A 19019-nucleotide genomic window follows, 5' to 3' on the forward strand; every position below is an offset into this window, starting at 1 on the left:
CTCTGCCGGCCAGACCTCGTGTTTTCTCCATCGCTGGCATTCAGATCTTCATCCAAGCTCTTTTCCGGGCCTGATTCAACCAATTACTGCACTGCCTAGTATCACTAGTAAACATGAGAATTGTATTTGTACGACATACATGCACACACATCCTCCGTGATAACATGAAACAAAGCTTCCCTGTCTTCATTCTTATCTGCAGTTCGATCAGTTTTAGCTTGGATGGATCCGTGGAACCAAGGAAGAGCATCCATTTAGCACTCCCTGCAACACAAGGTAATGTTCAATCACCATCCAAACAGGAAACAAACCCAAGTATTCTCTTTTCAAGAAGCATTTTATTTTCTGGTAGCTTTGTATATGGAGCTTCAGCCTAGTTAACACAAACCGTGCAGTGCAGGTAGCAGCAGGGACAGGAACACTCGCAGACTATGCCTTCGCAATGCCGCTGGCTCTAGAAAGCACCACTTTACATACTTTTCAAAACACCAAACTAATGAAGTAGTATTTGCACAAGAACGTTGCATTATAATGGCAAAAAAAAACATGTAAACCTTTTTAGCGTTACTCAAATACAGCATCTACCTTGACACGTTAGGCCATATCCCTACAAGGTAACTCATGGTGTGGGAGAGATGCGTGAAAGGGGCTTGTTGTGTTTGTAAGCCAAGGCCCGCTAGGAAATCCCTCAGTGCCTTCTACAAAGCTGCAGCTCGGCCTTTGAGCCAAGGGCTTATTCTGCTTTGATCACACCGCAATCCAAATGCCAGTTGCACCCAAGGAAGAATTTGCCCAAACCACGGCTGATCTTGCTCTTTCAGTCTCATACAATGTGTTCTCCGACAATTCCAAATGGTCAAAATCTCCAAAATTTTCCAAAATGGAAGAGGATTGGAAGAATTTCCAGTTCCTCTGGTCATGGTCACCTACTTTAAGACCAGGGATCAGACTTTCTCTGGGACAACACAGCTAACTCCTCTTGAAATCAAGACAGGTAACAGTGAGCTCACTGCTGTTCCAACCAGACAGAAGGAGACAGGCTTTTAGGAGCTTCTAGAAATCTATGTTCCCATTTTTAATTTCGAAGTTTAAATGTCAAAAGCTTCACTTTTGAGGTTTAAATTTCTGGATGCTCCACTAGCAAAAAGTCGAAACTTCAGCTTTTTGGTCTGTGGCTACATCGACACTAGACTTGATCAGTCACAATGTTAAAAGTCCTTCATCTCTTGTCATTTCATGGCCTCTTCCTCAAGTACCTTCCAGGAAGATCTGCTTGTATATTAGAGGTGAAATGTGCTCCAGATGCCATCAGACAATTGATGCACACTGGAGTCACGGAGGGGCTTAGGCTGGTTTGAGCCTTTTTTTTCCTATAAATTCATTTCAATTTTAAATAACTCGATTGAAGCTGTCTATAGGCATATTTAAACTTCACTTAGAAGTTTGCTGTCATAAAACAGAGGTTTGGATTGCATTCCTCTCAGTGGCACAGCAGATAAAAGCGGGTGAGCACACCCCTCTGATGTTATCTGGGGAAGGAAGAAGTGAACACAGCCACACTGCTCTTCTGTTCATCCTCCCCAAACGTCTGCCTGCACAACAGCAGCAGGGAGTGCAACGCTTCTTGCAGCATTCACCCTCTCTGGAAGGAATAATGGCTTTTGTGCTTTTTCTACTCTCAGAACCTGACAATCCATGATTGGATGTACTCATGTGCAACCGGTACCTGGTTTGGGCTTCCCATCACAGCCAGATTTCTGGCAGAGCTTTAACAAACCATCAAACTACCTATTTTGAAAGCAAGAGAAGGAGAAGGTAAGAAGGAACTATTTCATCAACTTCGTAACCCAACAGAACAGGTCACAATTCTGTCCAACCAAGCCTACAATCATAGAACCACACAACGGTTTAAGTTGGAAGGGACTTTAAAGACCACCCAAGTTCCAGCCCTTCTACCATGGGCAGGAACACCTCCTAAAGATGCACAGAAACTCGTCAAAGCATAAATAGTCAATGAATGCCAAGCCTGCACAGTAAGGCACATCTGTTCTCTCTGGAGGAGCTTAAGGAGGGTCTCACGGTGTTGCTTACATTTTGTTTCCATGCACAAAAAGCCTCTGAGATGTATTTATTCCATTCATACAAAAAAAAAACCCAAAAACAAAAACCACCCCAATTTCATGTACTTAAAAGAAAAAAAAGAGAAAGACTGCAGCACAGAAAGTTTTCTTCATCACAAAGTGGTTTTCCATCAGGCAATTATTTATAAGAACTTTTGTTAACACTGGAGTTTAGGCTCTGGAACGAAGTGGATATATTGTTTACTAGCTTTGCCAGTCAATCTTCTCTTACAAAACCTTTCCCTTCCCCCTCTCCTTTTGCAGCCAAGTCAGTCCCTTGAACAGCTCAGGAGTTTCCTTTGTCACCAAGATCTCCTTTTCCACAAATTGTCCCTTGAATAATGCCATCTTCAATGTAGTTCCCTGAGGTATCTGTGCTCTTGCACAGAACTGTCGAGGGGATCCGTGAGGAGCGCCTGTCTTGGCTCTTATCCTCAGAGGAACAGCAGATCATCCTTTTCATGGTAGCCCACATCTCATCATCTTTGTAGGAATAAATTATTGGATTCATGACAGAGTTCATCAGGGCCAGGAGAAGAAACCACCTTTTAACATTCTGGATCCCACAGTAGGTGCAGTTCAGACCATCGAGCAGCAAGACAACCAGGCCAGGGGTCCAGCAGACAACAAAAGCACCTAGAAATAAAGGAGACAAACCAAAAGACTTTAAATTCCTAGGCCTTTGGAGTTTCTTTACATATTATGAAATTATTTGGTTCAAATTCTACATAAAATTATGAAAAATGGAGTAGAAAAAATTCTAAGGACAACAAAATTATATCTGCTACAGCTTCTCTGGCAAGCCCTGAGCACGAGGCCGAGCAGCTCTCAGAAGTCTGCAAGGAGCAAGGATCCAGCATCAGCTCAAACACTAGTAGGAAAGGTCATCACAACAGTGATTCATTCCTGCTGACAAATAAACAAGAAGTCTGGAGCATTAACAAGCAGAGAATCGGCGCAAGGAACTTGGACTTCCTCTCCGTCTCTCTCTCTCATATGCTGGAGGAGAAGATACCAGGTGGACCGCTTCCACCACTGCTGCAAGATGATCCAAAGAAAAGACGTGTCTTGGGTCACACTGCAGCTGACTCTGGGCATCCTGCCCAAGCCATAAAACATAAATCACGCAATTCAAACAGCTCCTGGCTGGAAACCTCGCAGCTGCTGCAGGATGCACATCGTCGTGTGTGACATCCCAGCAGCGCTGGCTCCCCAACCGGGGCAGCGGCCCATCCCTGCTCGGCTCCTGCCCCAGCTGTGCGTGTCAGGTACCTGAGACCAAACAACTCAAACACAGGAATCAAATTCAGTTGCAAATGAAAAGAGAGAAAGAAATACATGGGCTGGCAAAGATGAACCCAAGATCTAGCAAAGAACAGAATGAAAAGCAAAAAGCAAAAGGAAGAAAAGGATGAGGAAGTTTAAGAGCTGTGATGGGGCCACAAGAATGCTCTGTAAGAGAGGCATTTCCTCAGAAGATAGCAAGAAACTGCAGGACAGCCTCAGGAGGAGCAGGGTTTTCCTTGCATTTCAGCTGGGAGACAGGAATGACAACAGCCCCTGTGAGGAAGAAGGGTGCTCCAAGCCCCATCCAACCTGGCCTGGAACCCCTCCAGGGATGGGGTAGCCACCACTGCTCTGGGCACCCTGGGCCAGGGCCTCACCACTCTCACAGGAAAACCTTTCTTCCTAAAATCTCATCTCAATCTCTCCTCTTTCAGATTAAAGTCATTCCCCCTCATCCTATCCCTGCAATCCCTGATCAAGAGCCCTCCCCTGGTTTTCTGGAGTCCCTTTCAGCACTGGAAGCTGCTCTCAGGTCTCCCCGGAGCCTTCTCTTCTCCAGGCTGAACATCTTCAACTCCCTCAGCCTGTCCTCATAGCAGAGGTGTTCCGGCCCTTTGATCATGGACTCCATGATCCTTGTGGGTCCCTTCCAACTCAGGACATTCTATGATCATCTTCATCGTCTCCTCTGGTCTCGCTCCAACAGATCAATGTCCTTCCTTAAGATGACGAAAGCTCAGAAACCACAGCTTAGAAGGAAGTTCAATATTGCGTCTGCATCTTTCCATGTCATAGCTCATCCCCACCATAAAGGCAGAGGTGTAGAGAGTGGGGAATGTCATGACAGCTCGTGGCCCTCAGCCACAAGCTTGGGAGGGGCCCTGAAGTGCCCCATCTGCCCTCCTGCATCCCTCAGGCTGTCATGCCTCGCCTCGAGGCCAAGGAAGGAGCAGCCATACGCATGATAATACCAACTTAGCAAGCCACAATTGCTGTCTGACATCCAGAAATAGAAAATTACAACTCTGCACAAGAGCCGCCGTTTGAACAACGCACTGAGGAAATTCCAATCATAACAGCAGAGTTTCCCCCTTTTCAGCTTAGAAAAAATAATCAAACAAATCAAGAACGTTGATGATAGTGTTGGGGTACGTTCGATGGGTGTTGGTGTCCTTTCAACAATTTCAGTAGGAAAAGTGAGTCCAGCTCATTTTCATAAAGCTACTGGGTTTTCCCATATCTGAGCTGAGCGAGAGAACAGTGGGAGAGCAGTCTGCGTGATGGAGCAGCAGAGCCAGGACTCGGCAGCACCTCAAGCACCTCAGCACGGGCTGGTTTCAGCCCCACTGGATGCCTCTCCCCGTGGAGGATCTGAATGAACACTGTGCCCACCTGATGGGCAGCCCACGATGGTACAGAGCGTGAATTTAGGTGGTTTAGTGAGCATTAAGACTGCTGAAAAACGTAGGACAAGATCCCACAGATCTTGCTGCAAATCGATACTCCTGGACTCACAACAAAATTCAGCCAACTGATTTACTATGTTCTGGGCAATGTTGTGCAGATCAGGAAGGCAAAAGCCCACCACGACCTAGAAACTGCCTTTTCTGCTCTGCTGTACCAGGATTTTTGCAATGCTAAGTACTAATTTCATGGTGTTAGTTTTGAGATACTGGTTAACATCAGTGACATTCCTCCATTGCCCACTGGCATCAGGAGCTGCAAGTTGCTACCACAACACTTGTTTTCGCTGGTCAGTCTCTACACAACACGTTGGTTTGGCTCCCATGTGCTGAGCAAGCAGTTGTGACACCAATTCACTCTTCCAGTCTACAAGGGAGAAAACATCGCATGGATTTATTGCCCTGGGGTTCACAAGCAAATCCCATCTGTTTTAACAAGCACCGGAACCAGACCACCCAGACGACATTACTTTGCCTAGCTGAGTGTCTCGGTAAGTACTTGGACGGAGAGTTTTCACCAGCCACGGAGGGTCACCAGCACGGTCACCAACACACCAACTCCAGGCAGAAATTAAGATGGTAACAACCCTCCTTAGAACAAGCAGAGAAGGCATTTTGACCACAAAATTTGCAACCCTGTCTTTGTGGAGGAGGAGGAAAGAGACCCCAAAGACATTTAAGAAAAGAGAGAAATCTCTCTTTCAAACACGCCAATGTCTCAGACAGGATTAAGTCATGAACTCTGGAGATACATCCCTGCCTACCTATACAGGCAAAACGCTAAAAGGTTTCCGTGGGAAACATAATGGAAGATAAGAGGCATCTGCAGACATCCCATTCCATCAAGGAACAATGGTTTCAAACTAAGGGAGGGGAGATTTAGTCTGGATTTAAGGAAGAACGTTTTTACGCTGAGGGTGGGGAGGCACTGGCCCGGGTTGCCCAAAGAGGCAGCGGAGTCCCTGTCTCTGGAGACATTCAGGGTCAGGTTGGATGGGGCTCTGAGACACCTGATCCAGTGGGATGTGTCCTTGCCCGTGGTGGGGCAGTTGGACCGGATGACCTGTAAAGGTCCCTTCTAACCTAAAGCATTCTCCAATCCCATGATCTCTCTGCACATCTGCCCTGCCCCACAACTGAAGACAGGGACAAGGGCAATGCAGAGAGAGTGCCAGTGGTACTGGGAGATGCTTTCATGGGGCTGTTGCTTTGACTCCATCAAAAATACATTTTGCTCAGTATGTAGACAAGACGAGCAATTCACACTCTGCTCTTTTCACCACAGAGATGAAAGCAAAGCACAGCTCAGACTCACAGCCTTACTCAGATTTTGCTATTTTTATAACGGAGCTTTCAGATGGAACCATAGTTAAACATAAATATATACCTTTGTCTTGGGCAATTCTCTGTTTGCAGACCTTTTATCCCACAGGATCTCCTCTCCCTGACAAAGTGCCACACTCCAAAAAGAACTGAATTTGAGAGACTCCCTAAAATTCACAGAAGTGACATGAACCACATCCTGGCTCCAACATGAATCAGAAGAATAGCTCTGAGTCTTCTCACCTGTCCACGGGACATCAAGTACCACAATGCGTCAAGGTCAGTTTGAGGATTTTGCAGTAGATTTAAACACGGATTTTCTTGGAGATTCCATCATCTCTGTTTGAAAATTAAATCCTGTATTCCTTGAAGCACTGCTGACGCTTTGGCAGCATCGCGTCATAAAACTCTGCACGAGAAAGCTGTCTCTGAGCATGTCAACGTTAAGGAATAGAAGTGCAGTAGCTTCCAGTTGCCTTTGCCACACGTGTGCCTGAGTTAAAACAGCAAGCTACCAATTAAACTATAAATTCACTAAAACTGAAAATCATCCACCACAAAGTGGCTATTTCAGCAGGAATCTCGCTGCCAAGTTCTGATGAGCTGCTGCATACACACCACCTGAAAGGCAAGTACTCGCACACCTGCAGCCACATCTCTTCAGACCTTGGCTTGGGCTGTGCCACAAGGTTGGTCTAAGAGGATTTTAGCCCCTTTTGCCAGGTTTCCAATCTTCCCGTTTCAACAAGGTAACTTCCTATGGTTTAGCATGTCAAAGGGAAAACCGGTTCAGTTGCTCCTATCCTGATCATAGAATCATGGAATGGTTTGGGATAGAAGGGACCACCACCCTAATCTGTAACAAGCTGCCTACCAAAGAGACACACTTATCTTCCTTGCATTGACTGGTCCTCTAATTTGCATTTCTGATTGGTGCAATCCTTATCTCACTATCTAAAGCAGACAGAAGGCTAAAAGACTCCAGTAGTTTTGTCTGAAAACAACAAAACAACAAATCAAACCGCAACAAATGCACTGGTTGAGACTGCCGGCCTCGCACACCATGATTTGTAGTCTCTTACCTAAGACAGTCATGACAGTCTTCATAAGCTTCACAGGGGTTCTCCTACGGCTAATGGATCCGCTCGTGTGCGATGACAGGACGTTAGTTTTCCTCTGGACGTACATGTAGATTCTTATGTAAACCACCACCATAATGAAGAAGACAACGAGGTTTAAGACACTCCAGAACACCAAGTAACTCCTACTGTAAAGAGGTGCCAGGGATGAGCAGGCAGTAATGTTGCAGAGGCAGTTCCAACCCAGGGTAGGAACAGCACCCATGAAAATAGCAATGGCCCAAATTGATATAATTAAAAAGGTGACTCTCTTCTTCGTGAGATTACTGTGGATCTTCATCCGCATTATTGACATGTGCCGCTCAACAGCTATGACGAGGAGATTCACCAAGGAAGCTGTCAGGCTGGTGTCCAGAAGACCCTGACGCAAAAACCAGCGGTTAACGGTTAATGTCTTAGACACTGGGCCAGTGTTGAACATCAAGAAGACATAGGCAATTCCAGCAAAAAAGTCTGCGGCAGCTAAGTTGGCCAGGAGATAGTAAAAGGGAAAATGAAACCTCTTGTTCTTGACCACAGCCGCAATGACCAACGAATTGGAAATGAAGATGAAGAGGCAGAAAAATGTCCCAAAACACAGAACAACAATAAGCTTTGGCCCTGTCCACTCATCTACTGTGTCAGTGTTTGTCTTGTTATAAAAGAAGTCCATGCGCTTATCATAGTAGCATTCATTCATCCTGGATTAAAGCCCCTGCATCCTAGGAAGGGTGGAAGGGGGAAAAAAAGAAAGAAGGATTAAACATCAACTATTGCTCCTTCCATACCTAACGTCTTTTTCTGGGGGGAAGGAGATGGGTCAGGAACACGGGAGGGAATGCATTTGGAGTAAAAATTACTGTTGTACAGAGTTAATACAGTCGAAGATAGTAAACCCATGGGAGGACTGCTGTGCATGATGCTTTGATGAATCAAGAATTTAAGAGACTTACCACTAACAGTTGCACCGTACAGGCAACCAAGTGGAAACGAAGAGGTTAAAAGTGACTTTCTAGAGGTCACAAAACAAAACTGAGCAACAGCCAAGCCGTTCTTGCTGTGAAATCCCTGTTTGAGCCACAGCCCCATCATTATTTTCATTTTTCATTGCGTCCAATCAGGACAGTGAAGCATAAATCAGAGTTCTCCCATTTTACTGACTAAGCAATAAGAGCGTATTACTGGAAAAATACTTATTGGCTTTCCAATTGTATAATTAATAAATGTAATAACAGGCATACAAGATGCTAAAGCCATATACATTCAGAGCACGTGCCTGTTATTTACTGCTATGGCGTTGATGTGATGAAAAGGGAAAAAATACATATTTTTGTATATAAATAGTCTACATATTTGACTACACTATTAGGCTGTCAACCCAGAGTCCTGGGAGCACCCCAACCCCTATAATTGTATTCAAACCCAAACTGCAGCTCCTTAGCCAAACACGGCACGAAGGAAGCCTGAGCAACAGCAACAGTGCTGGGTTTCTTTCTTTGTACCCATATTTTGGACAAGGGGTGATTGAACACCACGGAAGGGGGAGTCTGCATTCCAGATTCCATCACGTTTGAGCCACTCCGGTGAGGTCAATGTCAGCTGGCTTGGCAATGGTATTGCCTTCCTTACGAACCGAATGGAACTCCAACTCATTGACCCAGGCAGCTCTGACAGAATTACTCGTGGTGACCAAACCCCGTGAAGGCTCTCAGAGCCTGGCAGGAAGGGTTGGTGGCTGATCATCGTTAGCCCTCACATTCCCTGTCAGTGTCTGAATCAGGTTTTTAACAATGACTTCATTAAGAGATATTGTATAGTTTTGGCAAAAAAAAAAAACTAGGAACCCAACCATGGCACGAGATCCTAATCACGGCAGATATTCTATAGAGCGGCAAACCTGACACTGAGGACGGAAAAAGGAAGGTATTGTGATACAAGTGCTGCGGGAGAGGCAGCAACACTAATAACTTTAGTAAACCTCCTTGTCAAATGAAACCTCCTGAAATAAAAAAAAAAAACAGCTAGAAGAAGTGGTCACAGGCACAAAGACACAAAAAGGCACAAGCTTTTCACCCCTGCAGCTAAAATTGATCAGATAAAGATCAGGTTCGCTTACTCTATTACTGCCCTGAGGTTACTTAATAGTTATATCTCATCTCTCTGGGAACTGGAAAGAGAATTAAGCAATCCCCAGCAGGCTGGATAATAATCCACATTTATTTTAAAGGCTCCTTCTGAGTGTTAAAGTAAAAATGTTCCTCTTCTGTCATTTAACTTATGCTACTTGCTTTATTTCTCTCATGCAATATTTGTATTATATAGTTTTAATTCTAATCGCGCTATTCATGGAATAGTTTGGGTTGGAAGTAACCTCAAGGATCACCCAGTTCCAACCTCCCCGCCATGGGCAGAGACACCTGCTACTAGAAGGTAGAAAATATGAATAATTTCATATTTTTAATATTTCAAATTTTTAATATTTCGGGGTTTTTTAATATTTCATTTTTCTGAACTGGCTCCTTGGTCTTTTTTTTTTGTTGGTTCCCACCCTGCAACAAGTAGTCAACATGAAAGCAGGCCACTTGACATTGCCATCCATTTCATTACCCTCAAGTAACTTGGGTCAATTCTTTACTAAAAGAATACATTATTTAAAGCATGCCAGGGAAGCGGAGGACTCTCCTTCCCTGCAGGGGTTAAAAAACCACACAGACACGGCACTTGGGGACACGGTTTAGGGGGCACGGTGGGGTTGGGCTGACGGTTGGACTGGATGATCTCAGAGCTCTTTTCCAATCTTAGTGATTCTATGAAATTCAAATATATATTCAGAATTAAGAACAATTACTTAAGGACAAGAAATGGAAGGAAACGAGAAAATCATCCCCTGTGCCAAAATATTCCGTCCCTTCGTCTAAAACCAGAAAAGCTTCAACAACTCAGATCCACCATAAGGAGTCAAGTGGAGCTCAGTGCCTGCCCCTCCCTGTTGAGGATGACATGGTAGAGCTGAGCAGTCGGTAAGCTCCCCATTCTCACCTAGAAATCTCTCAGACATCAAATTAAGTCTGTAAGTGTCTAGAAGTCCCTAAGGAGCTGCGGACAACCGCTATTCTAGCAGCTGAGTGCTGAGATCCCTGTCTGCCCCGCCAAGACGGTGTCACCATCAAGGACTTGCTGAGCTTGACATCAAGCTCTTACAGAACAGCCCAAATTCATGTAAATAGAAGCAGCATTTTGGGGAAGAACGGCAGAAAACAATCTGTGAAAGTTATAGGGAAGGTTTTCTGAACATGTTGTCTCCTACTGTGCAATCAGCTCAGACAAATCTCTCTTAACTAAAGACCAAAGGAACCTGCAGATGCTTTTTGCATCTCACCTGCAGGTCAGGCTTTCAGAAATCCAAAGCATCAACTATGAAGTCATTCTAAATACTTCAGCTGATTGAAATTCCATCCTTATTTGAAGTAGTACCCAAAACCAAAATAAAAATGGCACATCCGTAATTCTCCACCAAGATAATCCCACTGTAAACACTTACACTCACGCAGCAGAGCTGAAATGACAAATGACTTTAAAAGAGGTGTCCTGAGGTGCTGAGATAAGGCGGGAGGGAGAAGAAAAGCATCCAGCCGAGGTCCCAAGGTCATGGGGCAGGCTCTGGAGATGTCCAAGTGGAAGCAGCATCAAAGCGGTACCTGAACTGGACTAGTTTGCATCCTAGTCCTTCAGAGTGGAGATGTAGCGCTTGGCTGGCTGTACCAGCCTAGGTACAAAAAACACTTGTCACACCAAGGTCCTTCCAGACACTGGTTTATTTCACACCTTCATTTTATTTGAAGTCCTCCCAGCAGAACCAGCCCGGCCTCAGGGGAGCCGTGCAGCGGTGGCAGAGCACTGCAGCTGTATCCTCAGGGCTCCTGTCCCAGTCCACACCACACACAAGACATGTCCAACAGGATATCCCATATTTCCTTGCATGTCACAGTTCAACACATTGCAGGGCTTTGCTCTTGAGGTCTTCTCTTCTGCAGCCAAATCAGAGATGTTTACCTCAATCCGTGCACGTTTGAACTTAAAAGAGAGAAAAATAAAAGATCACTCTTGGATAGTTCAGATTTTTTTAAGATTCAAGCAATTTTTTTTTGTCAAAGCTTTCAAAATAATAGAAACACTAATAGAAAAACAGCTAAACTGGTCAATCCAGTCTTATAAAGATGATAGAGTCTTCTCCAGCCTGCAGCAGAGAGCTGCCCAGTTCTACTGCTCATTACATGAAGAAGACAACTTATCGCTCTCTCCAGCTCCATGAAAGGAGGTTGTAGTGAGGTGGGTGCTGGTCTCTTGTCCCTGGTGGCCAGTGACAGGACCAGGGGAAATGGCCTCAAGATGCACCAGGGGAGATTTAGGTTGGATATGAGGAGGAATTTCTTTACTGAAAGAGTTGTCAAGCATTGGATCAGGCTGCCCAGGGAGGTTGGTGGAGTCCCTATCTCTGGAGGAGTTTAAAAGACGATCAGATGTCGTACTTGGAGACATGGTCTAATGGTGGGCTTAGCAGGGCTGGATCAATGGTTGGACTCAATGATTCTAAAGGTCTTTTCCAACCAAATCCATTCTATGATTCTAATTGCCTTCTCTTGTTTCAAGTGGCTCTCACAAGCTTGATAATTCTCATTTTTAATGGGGAACCTCCATTCCCTTCCTCTGTGCCGCTTGTCATTTTATACAGACGCTTCCATACAGACCTCTGAAAGTTCGATGGCAGTGACTGCACTGTACATTCTACAGATGGGTTGAGCTATTAGCTTGCCACAAGTCGTTTGCAAGCAAATACATCAAAACTTCACAAGTGCCCAAAGTATACCCATGCCTCAAAGGTTCTTTCCCTCATTTCAAGCCATTTAATTACTTCAGTTCAACCAATAGCGGCTACAAATATCAGAAACTGATGGATTATGAAGCATGTTTTCCTGTATCACTCTGAGTAAACGCAAGCTTTGAGTGGGGGAAATCATCTGTTCCAAAAAATCTCAAAGGATTTGGTTCAGTTGAACCGCTTTCAAATGCAAAAGCATGCATTAAGAATTCTTCCCTACTCAGCGCATCCCAAACTCTGTTTGACTTAAAGACATCCGGTATGTTTGAATTGATTTGAAATTCCTCTATGCAAGTGAAATTTGGATCAAGTCAGAATATGTTCCTCATCATTCTTAAAATGGAAATCAAGAATTTGCCTTGAGTTTACAGGAATACATTACACTGGCTACTTAAATAAAGAGGTAGTGAAATAATATATCAGCCGTGTGACAAATTTTGGACAGAAGCTTCAGCTTGTTGCCAGTTAACACGCTTTAATTGTTGTTATCCAATTAGAAACAAGTTTTTGCTGCAAGAAAGTCACTAAATACATATATATTTATAATGAAATTTAATATCGGTTGTTTAAATCAAGGGTTTTCTGATTCAAACTGATTAACATCACCCCTTAAGGCACTGATTCCAAATTGAAATCAGGCTGTAAATCAGCTCCAAGTGGAGTTACTTGTTCTCAATGCACACAGTTCTGAAGGGAATCTCAAAGGGTATTTTAGTGGGAGATTTTAACGAGAAGGTCATTATAAAATTTAGTGTGCAAGCCATAATGTGATTCATGGCACACCCCACTGGGTCTCTGCCTCCTTCCGATCCATTACAAACCAAGTTGTATCAATATGATTGCCACAGCCTTAGTGAAAAGTGATTTGGAGGACTTTGATGGTTTCTGCTCCTGTGTAAACGCAACAGGGAGGGAACGGGCAAGCAGAGGTTGGGACAGGGAGCTCCTGGGGGAGGGTTCAAGCCGAAAGGTCTAGCAGGTTGGAACCTACAGCAGTGAAGCCCTAGAGCAGGAGTGAAATTTGACTTGGGTGGGAGAGGACAGAGGTTTGCCCCAGCAGAGCCCCAGCCCGGTTCAGTGCTGGCTTCCCCGAGCTGGCACGGGGCTTTCTGTGCAGAAACTCAGAGTGGTTCAGCATCCAAAGCAATACACTCTGGAACAGAGGGAGAGACGGTGAAGCCGGTACAGTCCGGGCAGGTCCGTGGGACTGCCCAGAGGAGCAAGCTGCACCCAGGCTGAGCCTGCAGAGCAGGCAGGCTGCCAGCCTCTGCCGGAGCGCTTCACCTCCTGCCTCCCCATGTCCAAACCCAAAGAGGTGACATCCAATACAGAGCTTTAAGATACTCCGAAACTTATTCCAGAAGTTACTCTCCAGAAAGCAGTGTGGATCCTGCTGACTGATCCCAGGCATCACGGGTGGAGCAGGGAGGTGACTCACTCGAAGTACTCTCTTTGCATTCAAACTGTTAAGAAATATTAAGCAGCAGCAAATGCCCATCTGCACGCATCGCTTAGGCTTTTGAACTTATTCTAGAAGCAGGCAATGGCCTTCAAAACAGTACTACAAGAGGAGTATCTGGGGGCGTGCAGACTACATGGCCCTCAGCACGGACTCCTGGCAGCAACGCTCCCGCTTGCCCGCGCCCTGTGCCACGGGCAGACACCAACACCCTCTGTCCCTTCCTCTTCTGGATTATAGAATCATAGAATGGTTTGGGTTGGAAGAGACCTCAAGGCCACTCAGTTCCACCCCCGCCATGATCAGGGACACCTCCCACTGGCTCAGGGGCTCCAAGCCCCATCCAACCTGGCCTGGAACCCCCCCAGGGATGGGGCAGCACCACTGCTCTGGGCACCCTGGGCCAGGGCCTCCCCACCCTCACAACAACACATTTCTTCCTAAGATCTCATCTCAATCTCCCCTCTTTCAGCTTAAAACCATTTCCCTCATCCTATCCCTGCACTCCCTGATCCAGAGCCCCTGCCTAGCTTTCCTGGAGGCCCTTTCAGCACTGGAAGCTGCTCTAAGGTCTCCACGCAGCCTTCTCTTCTCCAGGCTGAACAACCCCAACTCTCTCAGCCTGTCCTCCGATGGGAGCTCCAGCCTTCAAATCATCTCCATGCCCTCCTCTGGACTCGTTCTAACAGATCCATGTCCTTCCTTTGCTGAAGGAGAAGCCACCGGTTCTCCTTCTCTTGTCCTTGTTTCTGGAAAGCGCTGTCTCACCTCACAGCCAAGAGCACGGCGCACGCAGCAGAGAAGCCGGGGCGCCGGGCAGCCACACTATACACACAAGCAGTTCCAGTTCAGAAAGGGGATCAGTTCCTCGTTCCCCTCCACACCCAGTGAACATGTATGGCCACAGAGGAAAACACAGCCAAATGCTTGCACAGTAACCCAAGAAACCCATTCAGGTTACCTCAGCCTAGAAATACCAGCACAGAAAAGGGTGTGTAACACAGCAGAGGCCAAAAATGTTAATATATAACTGTAAGGAGTTCTGTGAGGTAAGTACTCTGGTTTGCTTTTAATTGTCTTTAGTAGTTAATTGATAGTATTAAAAAAAAAACAAAGTCAATTTAGAGAAACAGACCAAAAAGAAGTCTTTTGGGCATAAAGAACACAAAATTATGCCCAAATATCTCAATCTGAACTAAAACTTTTTTATCTGGTACCATTACAGGATGTAACAGAAGCTAATATTCATTTAACAGAGACAATTTGTCTTAGAAGTAACTGTTTTACATTGTATTTATTAAAGGAATTCTGTGGGCACTGCCTGTACTGGAAACAGCATCCTACACAGTCCCGTTTAAACACTGGAAAATGTAAATTTTTAAAGCCATATTTTAAATTCTACTTACAGTTAAAAATCTGTAAGTCTCTATGAGTAAGTTTTTAATCCAGAGAAGATCTACATGAGCAAGGGAAACTACTTCTGGCTGCGTTTGTCTACTCTTTTTCTTTGTAATGTAAGTATTCCCAAGTTCAGATAATTGACCGGACTCAAATTAAGCACGCACAAGCAGCATTATCCCATTATCTCGGTCTTCTGCTCCTTTTAGAATAAGGAGAGCAGAATGCTGCATCCATTTCCACTCCAAGCCCGTTTCATCTATATAATGTTAACTTGATGGAAAGTACAGTAAGACTCAGATTTCCACCACAGTTCTGGGCATTTCCAGTAAGAGTTTTAATGGCATCATTGCTTGGGTTGAAAAAGGAAGGGAGGGGGTGAATGGAATCAAGATAATTCTGTACGCATGCTACTTTTGAGAAGCATCAATCATTTGTCCTTGAACTACTGCTACCTTTGACAGCTCTCGCATAGAATGATAGAATAGTTTGGGTTGGAAGGGACCTTAAAGATCATCCAGTTCCAATCCTGTGATGGGCAGGGACACCTCCCACTGGCTCAGGCTGCCCAAAGCCCATCCAACCTGGCCTTGAACCCCTCCAGGGATGGGGCAGCCACAACTTCCCTGGGCACCCTGGGCCAGGGCCTCTCCACTGTCATAGAGTGAAATTCTTCCTTATGTCTACGAATTCTTCCTTACGCATATCAGTAGTGGAAACATCTAAGGTTTTATTATTTATCTCACAGCCTTGGTATTGTCTGCAAGATACACAAAGAGTCCTAAGGAAAATAGTAAACCTCCCCAAAAATGTAGAACCTCAAGACTAAACATTTAAGTTGCAGAGAGAGGAAGTGGCACCACCAGCCACGGACCACAGCGCTCTGCACAGACTGATAAGAGGCTGAAAAATCACTGCCAGGGCACACAAGCATCACCTTGTGCACAATCGCTGGAGACTGGCACCGGCTGTTGAGCTGTGAAGCTCAGAGATACCAAGGCACCTCCACCAAGGTGTTAAAGCTCACTCTCCGAGTCCTGAAACCCCTTTAGCACAGAGCTACTCCACCGCACTAAACTGCTTTTTAAAGCTTTGATCCACTACAAAAAGTTGTTAGGGATGGATACCAACTAACTCGCTCGTTCCCACAACTTTCGACTTCAGACTTTGGTAATTTAAGACTTTCTGAAATTATGGCTTACTAAATCTATATATGGAGTTCAAACTAAAAACTTCACTGCAAAGCCTTCATTTAGTCTCCTTTAAGTGTGGCTCTGGAAGGAGCTGGCAGGTCATCCTATAATGCGGAAACAGACATGGCATTTAAAGTCTTTCAAAGCCATTCAAACAGCCTGTACACGGTGAAACAAGCCTGGAAGAAAATACCTGTTCTGCTTCTAAACCGAGTTTGCCATTTCTGCACAACTTCCAGGTCTGCTCATCAATCACCATCAGCTCCTTTTTACAGCTCAACAAATCAGCTTTGTTTCACAGAGCCTTCAGAATGTGAATTACAGGCTATTCCGGCGCAGTCACAACCAAGTGAACGTTAACTGTTTCTTCTCAGCCCATAGCTGATGAGGACCCCAATTAAAACCAGTCACCTGCCTGTATCAGATTCCTTAACACGTACAGAGCTCTGGGCTCCAAGAAATCTTTGCTACACGCATGGAAGTGAACTTTGTGGCTTAGAAGCCAAATCCACCTATGTGAACGTTGAAGACTAACACCCAAGAGGAATATCTTCTCTGTGATCTCAAACCTTACACTTTAGAGACTGGATTTCATCATCTGCCACCATAAAGACCGCGCTGGAGGACCTTCCAAAATGGTTAACTGTCACAGTGGTACAGGAGGATAAGTTAATATTATATAGATGAAACGGGCTTGGAGTGGAAATGGATGCAGCGTTCCGCTCTCCTTATTCTAAAAGGAGTAGAAGACCGAGATAATGGGATAATGCTGTTTGTCTGTGCTTAATTTGAGTCCGGTCAATTATCTGAACTTGGGAATACTTACATTACAAGGGATAAGTTGATAAGTTTCAATTTATCTGAAACTATGGCTTTTTGCAGAATGCCAGGCTAAATACATCTCCCAGCTTTACTTGCTGGGAAGAGCTGATGCTGCTTTACCGATTGCACTAATTCGTTTTTCTCTCATTTCACTTCATTTTCAGTACACTGAGTGCAAAATCAGATTTTTCACCATACAACCGGGTTTGAGCACCTCTTAGAAGACCGTAAGAACAATGTAAGAAAGTACATCGTCCGATTTGCTTAAAGAGCAAAGCGACAGCCACACACCTTATCCAAAAAAAGTTCATATAAGTTCATATTCATAAAAAAGAACAAATTTCCAGCACCGCACCTTGCCGATCCGTAGGAAGAAATGCCTTTTCCCAGACTCGTACCACAATAAACTCTTATTTCTAGAGAGTATATTTCAGGCAGAAGGAACAGATTTACCCCACACGACCCGCGGGAGCACAAAGGAATAAAAGTGCGGTTTTCCTCCTGATGGAAACTAAATAATAGAGAGATATAACGCGAAATAGAATTGTATTAAGAGAGATTAAAAGCGTCAGGCAGCAGTGTGTATACTCACGGCAGGACGGGGTAGGAGCACAGAGCCCGAGGGGGGTGAGCCCAGTGTGGGACTGACAGAGCCGCATCCGTAGGATGATGGAGGGAGGAGGGATAGAAGGCACAACTGAGCCTCGGCGGTGGAGGGCGGCAGAGCTGCCCCCCGCCGCAGCCCCCCGGCACGAAGCACATGGAGCTGTGCCCCGGCAGCAGCGGGGGAGCCGCCGGCAGCGCTGGGGTTCCCGAACACCCCCCCCGTCCCCCCGCCAGGAGCTCCCCCCGTGCCCGCAGAGCCCCGCCATGCTCCGCGGCCCCGCCCGCTGCCCGCCCCGCGTTAACCCCTCCCGCGCCGCCGGCAAAGGCTGCCTCAGGGCTGCGCCATCGTCTCCTCCGAGGGACAGAGCTTCCAGCAGCCCTGGGGGACACCCAGAACACAGCCACGGAGCTGGGGAAGGGGCTGTAGAACGAGGCGATGCCCTCGTGTCCCATCGCCTGGGAGAAGAGCCCAGAGCCCGCCTCACCGCCTGTGAAGAGCCGTGAGGTCTCCCCCCCTCAGGCTCCTCCAGGTCCCTCCTCATAACCCTCGTTCTCCAGCCTCTTCTCCAGCCTCTTCTCCAGGTCCCTCCTCATAACCCTCGTTCTCCAGCCTCTTCTCCAGGTCCCTCCTCATAACCCTCGTTCTCCAGCTTCTTCTCCAGGTCCCTCCTCATAACCCTCGTTCTCCAGCTTCTGCTCCAGGTCCCTCCTCATAACCCTCGTTCTCCAGCTTCTTCTCCAGGTCTCTCCTCATAACCCTCGTTCTCCAGCCTCTTCTCCAGGTCCCTCCTCATAACCCTCGTTCTCCAGCCTCTTCTCCAGGTCCCTTCTCATAACCCTCGTTCTCCAAGCTCTTCTCCAGCTTCGTGCCACGTCCTTCCAGCATCACACCCCTTTTAAACTTGGTCTAAAAAAGCAATTAAGGAGCACCTCACACCCAGCAGTGACGCAGCACCCCGGAGGCTGCCGCCAGCTCCAAAGGGCAGGATGGAGCACGCACAGCTGTGCCACGAAGGACGAGCTGAACTCAAACGTAGAATGTGGTAAAAGAGCAAATTTATCCAAGGACCGCGAGCTCGTCCACCTCCTACCTGAATCCCTGAGAACAGTCATACATCCAGGGCGTGCAGAGCTACTCACGGGTCTGCTCAGAACTGGAGAAAACGGGGAAGAATTTCAGCAGAAAGTCCCTGCTCCACTTCTTGGAAATCCTGATAAAGATTACAGCATGAAACCTCAACAGCGTGAATCAGGTAGCGCCTTGTACATCGGCATTATATACAAAATGCCAACCACCCTCCAGCAGCTTTTTCCCATTTTATCCATCAATGGAAAGCCTCAAAATAAGAGC

At 46.0% G+C, this 19019-nt stretch overlaps 1 protein-coding gene across 1 annotated transcript; it reads right to left on the bottom strand.

Annotated features, from left to right (window-relative positions):
- Nucleotides 1-354: 354 nt before the first annotated feature.
- LPAR3 (lysophosphatidic acid receptor 3) lies at nucleotides 355-17890 on the bottom strand. Its single transcript, XM_054073792.1, has 4 exons — nucleotides 17655-17890; nucleotides 10853-11385; nucleotides 7276-8033; nucleotides 355-2756 (listed from the first exon to the last, which is right to left on the bottom strand). The coding sequence occupies exons 3-4, from the start codon at nucleotides 8009-8011 to the stop codon at nucleotides 2407-2409; spliced, it is 1086 nt and encodes a 361-aa protein (XP_053929767.1). The 5' UTR covers nucleotides 8012-8033; nucleotides 10853-11385; nucleotides 17655-17890; the 3' UTR covers nucleotides 355-2406.
- Nucleotides 17891-19019: the final 1129 nt, after the last annotated feature.

Source organism: Cuculus canorus, chromosome 8 (assembly GCF_017976375.1).
Source record: "Cuculus canorus isolate bCucCan1 chromosome 8, bCucCan1.pri, whole genome shotgun sequence".
NCBI lineage: Eukaryota > Metazoa > Chordata > Aves > Cuculiformes > Cuculidae > Cuculus > Cuculus canorus.